The sequence below is a fragment of the Aristolochia californica genome, unplaced genomic scaffold (genome assembly GCF_029961685.1).
Source record: "Aristolochia californica isolate CCGP_79_NKW_82.1479 unplaced genomic scaffold, dmAriCali1.0.hap1 SCAF_12, whole genome shotgun sequence".
NCBI lineage: Eukaryota > Viridiplantae > Streptophyta > Magnoliopsida > Piperales > Aristolochiaceae > Aristolochia > Aristolochia californica.
In genome coordinates this window covers 29,749,905-29,757,339 of record NW_027181793.1, presented here as the reverse complement: position 1 = coordinate 29,757,339, position 7,435 = coordinate 29,749,905, and the positions used below count along the sequence as shown (strand labels likewise).

The 7,435-nt window shown below is 41.4% G+C and overlaps 2 protein-coding genes across 2 annotated transcripts; both read right to left on the bottom strand.

The window, feature by feature from the left end:
* Nucleotides 1-212: 212 nt before the first annotated feature.
* LOC137946854 (exopolygalacturonase-like) lies at nt 213-2,952 on the bottom strand. Its single transcript, XM_068793142.1, has 7 exons — nt 2,823-2,952; nt 1,987-2,054; nt 1,600-1,740; nt 1,297-1,470; nt 885-1,174; nt 523-751; nt 213-437 (listed from the first exon to the last, which is right to left on the bottom strand). Exons 1-7 carry the CDS (start codon nt 2,950-2,952, stop codon nt 213-215), a joined length of 1,257 nt encoding a protein of 418 aa, XP_068649243.1.
* Nucleotides 2,953-3,744: 792 nt separating this feature from the next.
* On the bottom strand, nt 3,745-7,379 carry LOC137946962 (beta-mannosyltransferase 1-like). The gene is made up of 2 exons (XM_068793250.1): nt 6,830-7,379; nt 3,745-4,140 (listed from the first exon to the last, which is right to left on the bottom strand). Exons 1-2 carry the CDS (start codon nt 7,007-7,009, stop codon nt 3,967-3,969), a joined length of 354 nt encoding a protein of 117 aa, XP_068649351.1. The 5' UTR covers nt 7,010-7,379; the 3' UTR covers nt 3,745-3,966.
* Between the last annotated feature and the right edge of the window lie 56 nt (nt 7,380-7,435).

Sequence of the window (7,435 nt, the reverse complement as noted above, 5' to 3'; positions counted from 1 at the left end):
AACAAAGTATACAACGTGAAAATTGAGAGACAAGTGCACCCTCTCGAAGACGACATCAACATGCCCTTCTGAAAGGAAAACTCACTTTCTCCTGTTACAAAATTGGAAGAAAGAGAAAAGAAAACTTGGGTTAGGCTAAGAACGGCTTGGCAGATTCCCTTACAGCCATGGTGATCACCTAGCCTTCCTACTGCACAAATCAGAACGTCTTGCTATGTACAAGGCGGAGGGCTCTGGGTTCCGTGGTAGATGGCCTTGATGTTCTGGCAGAAGGACCTCACCGGAGCTCCGTTAGTGGTCCGCAAGTTGACGTTCTGGATATGGATGTTTCTGCAGGGAACCCCTCTGCTACAGTCGAGCGTCACTGCCACTTCCGTCGCCGACGTCCCCTGGATGTTCTGGAACGAGATGTCGCTAAGCTTCACCCGAGACGGGACCTGCACGTTGTTAGCTTACAGGATCAAATCAAACGAAGCTGTTGTGCTTTAAATTCACTATATGTATGTGTCGATCTGCTCTTACTTTGTTAGTACAATAAGAAAAGGGGCAGTAAGTCTGATCGATTATGATGGGATTCTTCACGTTCCTCATGACAAGTTGCCGGAATGTCATGTTCCTTGCTGCTGTGGCCACTGGTGAGTTGCCCCATGTTTTGATTCTCACGCCGTTGGTGGTTCCGGTGAAACTGCAGCGCTCTACTACCAGTCCTTCCACGTCCCCTTCGTTAGGGTATTTCCCCAGGCTCCCCACGCTGGGAAAATCAAAATAGGTTTTCTGATCATTTGCAGCAAAATGGAACAGAACTAAAATCAACCAAAACGAAGGATGACAGCCCGACATTAATGCTTATAAGCCTGGCTGATAATTTCGAAGCATTAGTTCACCTGATGCCATGGCCAGGGCCGCAAGTCACCCCACTGATCAGAATGTCCGAGTTGCTGTGTCCGACAGAAATGCAGTCGTCCCCAGTTGCAATGGAAGAGGAGAAGATTGTCACAGAGGAAGATCGTTCGATATGAATTCCATCCGTATTGGGACTGTTCTCAGGGGCAGAGATTCTGAGGCCGTTCGCTTGGAATTTTTTGCACGCCACCACTCCCATGTGGAAAAACTTGCTGTTCACCGAAGATATGCCGCTGATGACCGTGTCGTTCATCGACAGAAACTTCAAATTCTGAGGTGGAAAGGGGGTAGAAAGGAGAAGAAAGGATACCCAACAACAGATTCTCATTAATTTTCAGTTCCTGTTATGGGTTTATTTTTTAAATCCATATGAAAATTTAAGAAATTACTCACTACTGGTAGAAGCTTGCAACTGGATTGTTTGGGGCAGCTATTGAAAGGCCAAGAAGAGGCTCCCTGACCATCGAAAGTTCCGCCGCCGGTGAGAGTCAGCCCACTCACCCAAATAAACTCCACCCACACGTCTCGAGTGTACCGCTTCAGATTAGTTGATGCCTTCAGATAACCCTGTAGAGAACAACAGAAATCCCTCCATGATTACAAGACAAATAGAAAGAAAAGGGAATCATCCTAAGCAGTGATTAAACAATGGCTTAATGACCTGAAGTGAGAATGATGATCGGAGAGAGGACACACCTGCATGCGGAAGACAATCGATCCCGGTCGGCAAGGCCCCCTGAATGATAGAGGACCGACAAGATATGTCGCCCCTGGCACATAGATCTCTACTATCCTGCTTGTGGACTTGCATGCATGTTTCCAGGCCCGTAAGAAAGCCTGCGAAGAAGAATCGGCATAACCGCTTTACCAAATGACAATCCGAGCAGAGCTTGATGGGAAAGCATTAGGCTAACGATTTACAGTACAAGAAGCAAAAAGTATCTTATATATTCAGATTCTTAGACAGATTAAATAGCCGAGCTACATGGTTCTGAGGAATTAAAGAAGATGAATTGAGACACAGGAACATCTGCAAAATTTTGACCCTCAAAAGGCTTTCGTAGATTGAGAGAATTAATTCACCTTACTATCATCCGTTCGTCCATCGCCTCTGGCACCGTAAGACCGAACGTTGAAAGTTCCGGCGTTAACTGCATTAAAGCAGAAGAAACAGAGCAGAAAACACCACAATGTCGTCGGAGCTTTCATTTGTTTCTTATTCTTTCTTATTTTCCGTCAACAGATAGAAATCCAGCATATGTTTTTCTTTCAGATATGGAAATGGGAAAATTTAAAATTTGCAAAAGAAACGGAGGGCCTCCGGAGTCCCTTAACTGTCGTAACTCCCTCACCACTATTTCATAATTTTGTTCGCTTCCAACCGCCAACTTCTCTTCTCTTAAAATATCCCCCATTACCCGCTTCTATCGGGAGAAGACTAAGTAGACAAAACAAGAATAGCAGAGAGAAAGAACGCCGTGGGCTTTTATTCTTAAAATTTCTCCATTACCATTCTTCCTCATATCTTATGGTCTTCTGCCTACTGTGTCCAGGCTTTTAACTCGACCATCAAATTTCCAGAAAATCCACATCCAAAACCCTTAAAAGGAGACAATTGCAAAGCTGAAGTGATCCGGGAAGGGGAATTGATAGTTATAGGTCAGACGCACCACTGTAATGGCCTCCGTTCATACACCGGTCGTCAAGCTCCCACGTTCAACCGGTCGTGGGGTTTCCGCAATAATGTCGTTGGTTCAGCGCACCAACTACATACATCTTCGCCTGCACGAAGTTGGACGTGCTTTTAACAGTTGATGCTCAAATTTTTGGCTCCATTAATCAACAATCCGCAATCGCCATTAACATTGAAAATTGTTCAGTAATAGGAACCCAATCAGGGTTTTATAAGCTTGCAAAACCTGTTTGTGTTGCCCTCAAGGAAGAATGGTTGTAGAGCTCGAATGGAGCACGTGAGAGCGTGAAGCTGAAAATCACGTGTAACGACGAACTCTTCCTTTGATTTCTCAGACTTGTAACTGTATCAACCATGGATTTAAAGGGCAGATACCTGATTAAAGTCTGATAACTAAAACCAATCTGAGATATCAGGTGAATTCAGGCAATTGGAATTCAAAAGATACTACAGAAATCTCTCGACCTTGACAGGGATGATTAAGCAACAGAGTAGATAAAATCACCCAGTATGGATCTCTAATCTCGCCGGAAGAAACCCTAACATTCTCAACACAACATCTCCAGCATTGTGACTGAGAAAGAAATCAAACAAAATAATGGAATTTATCGCTTTCATTGTAGTAAAACCTTTCTCAGACGTATACGAAAGACCTAAATGTTAACCGGAGATGAAGAAACTGATACAGGACGCTACATAATCTCTTCTGACTTGTAAGAGAGAAAAACGTGAGATATCAAAAGATGGTCTTATTGAATCTACAGAAGAACAGCCTCGTAGAATCGAATGCAGAGTCCGCATCCCGTTCATCTTGCTGGTCTCAGAAAGCGCTCGATCACTCCATCGTTCTCGACGCCGATTTACCAGCTTTTGAACGGACCAATCACAAACTAAGCGAAAAGAAACGAGAGAAGGAGAGGAAGAGTGGAGAAGGGAAGGCAGACTAGGGTTTCCGGCATGCTGGGAGTGAAATTTATATGCTAAGCTAAGGGGAGAGGAGTTCAGGGGTCAACCTGTGTTGGGTTTATGGGAGCCAAGAACTCGTTTCGCCAAGGCAAATCTTTCCTAGTAAGAAATCAGTTTCTTGGAAACTTGTTTCATTTCTTGAAATCAAATCGAATTTCTTTTTTCTAAATAAAAAACCTTTCCAAGGATTATTCCCAATCTGCTACAGTTGACACATCCATTTCTCAATGGGAGGAAAATAAAAGAAAAAGGAATAAAGAATAGCGTAATGCCGTATTGAGGCCAGAGGTCATGATAGAACACAACACGATGGCTGCCATATTTCCCCATGTCACTTGGCAATGATTGCTAGTCTTCCACCAATGATGAACAACGTTCTGAAATACTTCTTTTGCGGAGAAACCTCATTTCTTGGCCTTGGCGAATCTGAGGCAGCGGTATTTCTCACCACTTACAGTAATCTCCAGGGCGCCATCTTGGTTATCCTGACTCGATGCAGTTCCCATCAGGACACTCTTCTCCTTTTCTAGATTCTCCTTCTCGATTTTCAATCTTGCTTCTTGGCGTGCGATCTCAGCCTGCAGACAGATGGGTCAGACCATCCAGGTAACGGATTGGAACAAGTCAGGGATAAAAAATGCCCAAGTTTAATTCACCAACAAAGATCCAAATACAACTTTGTAATAAATCATATCTAGTTCTGCTTCAAAACAACAATCATAAAAACCAACTTAACAACAAAAGAAGTGAAATAGTTTTCAGAATGACCAAATTAGCCCAAACAATTAAGATTGTAAGAATACATTCTTTTAGAAGCTGATGACAATATTTATACGTCTAATATAGAGGAACAGCTCCTGTATTATCAGGCAACTAGTAGCTTTTGATTTTGATCTTGAACAGAAAATAATAGCCTATAGAAGTTGCCCAGAATGTTCCTCAACAATTTAGAAACACTGGGGCTCGTTTTCAATCATTGTGAAGTTCTCATAACTTGAATTATTTTATAGACTTAAAATGCACCAAAAGATCTACTTCATGCTCTCCTTCACAACATCTGAATCCTTAGGAATCGTCTTAATCTCCCTCTTGTTGTTGAGGACTTGTCTACAGCTCTATCTTGGTGTTAGAGAAATGTTAACCCTCCTTGAAGGCTCCTGGCTCAAATGGAACAAGTGGGCAACTTGTCCAAAAATTTCTCTATCAAGCGGGGCTCTACACTCCACAATCAGCTAAGTCAGGGATCGGCAGTCTTGCTAGAAAGGATCCTCTCTGTTACCCTTAGTTATCCATAACAAAGCTCATGTATTTGTTATGTATGTTGTTTTCAACCTTGTCTAGTTTGGCGTTGAGTTTTGTTGGGACTGCAGTTTGTTTCTCTTCCCCCTTAATGAAATCTCAATTGCTTTCCTCAGAAAAAGAAGAAAAAAAGTATTCAAAGATCTCCCATGTCTTCTCCACGAATGCTGTTCATTGAAATCACCTTAAACATTGTTTAACTGGCAAAATGAATCCAATCTCAATCCAAAAGAGCTTCCTCCAGTACTTCTCTCATAAACACAATCAACCTAACAAGTCGACAGCTACACATTTAAGAATGCTTGTTTTCAGTAAGCATATCCACTTTTGTATCCGAAAGGAAACAAGAAGCCAGCAACACTATGACAATTTTCCTGTATCCCAGTAAAAATGTTCCTGAAGCAAGAAGAAGATGCTTCTAGGGGCAAACTAAAAAAGATAAAAAGGAAAAAGTTAGCGGTGTTATAGACACACATCCAAGATTCCACAAACACCAATAAGACTCGAACCCAAGACCAAATATGTCCTCAGGTGTGGTCATTGAGCTAAAGACTCATTACACCCAAATAGAACACTTCTGAGAAGTCAAATAGACGAGAAAATCAGAGAGCCATTTAAGATGGCTTAAATATGTTCAACCAAGACCTTGAGAGCACCTACAAGGTGACATGTGAATAATAAATTGAAGGATGAGTAAGGAATAGAGGAAAGCTCAAAATGACACAAACAGAGTAGTGAAAAAATAATTGGATAAGGATAAATTTAATTTTCACTGTCTTTAGTTTTCAACCAAACTTTGCAATTTCTCATAGTTGAAAACCATTGCAATGCACCACAACATAGTAGTGGATAAGATCACAGCTAAAAGTGTTGCTTTTCTAACAGCCAATATTTTAAAAAACAAAAGGAATTTAAAGAGTAAAAATAGAATAGAACATGAAACTAACGTTTGAACTTGTGGTACAGTGGGAGTAAGCAAGAATAACGCTTATACATCATAACTAATCAGATTCTATTTTGATAAAACCATCATTCCAAAAAATATAGAAAGAAAAGAGAAAGACAGGGTAGAAGACTGGAGATGAGGTTGATAGCCTCCACATGCAAGGAGAACACAGAATTGGCCAATGAAACATTTGAACCATGTCCTAATCAATGCCAATATCAGGCATTGGGCCAAATGGAGATTGGACCATCCATAAATAAAAAAAATGTGTACTCCGATTACCTGACACATTCTCACTGATGACTTCTGGAACTCTTAATTCAGGGTAACAGAGACCACCTTCTAAGGACTATGTGAGGGCTAATATAAGAAAGTTTTTACTTTGCTATCACCACTAAGAAGACACAAGCTCATTCCCAACGTCAAGATAGAAAGGCTACATCGACATTAACTGCAAAAGAAAAAAAATAGACCAAAATGGAGCATGACAGATGAATCAAATGACAACAGTGAGGGTGAATAGTCATAATTACATGAGGATAGAGTTAGATGCAACAAAAACTTCCTTAGGAGTAGAAAAAAAGAAAGGTGGCGCTGACTGCCGGTATAACCCTCATGAGCAGCAGATAAGTATCATTTAGAAAATGAATACTGACTAAATTTCCCATTTAGATGGATGCAGAAGACCCACTTTGTAAGAGACCCCAATCATGCTTTTGCTAGGATCACAACATTAATAACCAGAGCTGCTACATAACTAGTATAAGAAAACAGTGCACAGGCAAGGGGAACCTGGATATCGCAAGTCAATGATGATTGGACAGATTTCAAATAAGTTACAGCTATTAAGACAAATCATGTTTACGGAACACCCCCAAAAAGTTTCAGAGAACGAAGATCAAATTTGTAAATTCAATCATAAAGAGGAATCAGTAAAGGATGTTTAACCAAAACATGCTCTGCTTAAACCTAAAATTTAATATCTTTAGTAATGGATAACGAAATAACGGAAGCGAAAGTACCTCGCGACGGGAAAGTTCGGCCTTCCAAGCTGCCTCCCTTTCGGCAACCTCTCTTTCCCTCTCTTCGATATAGCTCTGCATTTCTCTCTCTTTCATGATCCTGTCCTGAATATCGGCATCGAGTGCTTCCTTCAGCTCTTTCACAAACTTATCGACAACGGCCTTGATTCTCAGAGACATACCGTAACCAAATTCGCATCTCCAGCGGCCAGGTTTCTGACTAGCTTGGTGCTCTGGTTCCAGCCAAACTTTGGCCTTCGAGCTTCAAATGATTGAGTTCTTTAAGAAATTAGGATAGACTCGCAGATGCTTAGGCTCAGCAAGAATGCGTGTACGGGGAGAAACGAATTGGAATTTTTGGAATAGTAGAAAATCAAGGGTTAGGTCATAGGTGACCAGTAACCAGGAATCACAACGTTGAACTTGAAGTGCCCTTGTTACGGGAGAAGCAAACAAAAAATTAAAAAGAAAAAACAGAAAAAATTAATTACGTCAGCCCCTGAAATGTTGGAGCTCGAATCTGCATTTTACTCATCTGATGGAACACATTCTGCCGATTGGTCTGTAATTTGAACCCGTAGTAAGTCCCGTTCATCGGCCAATCTG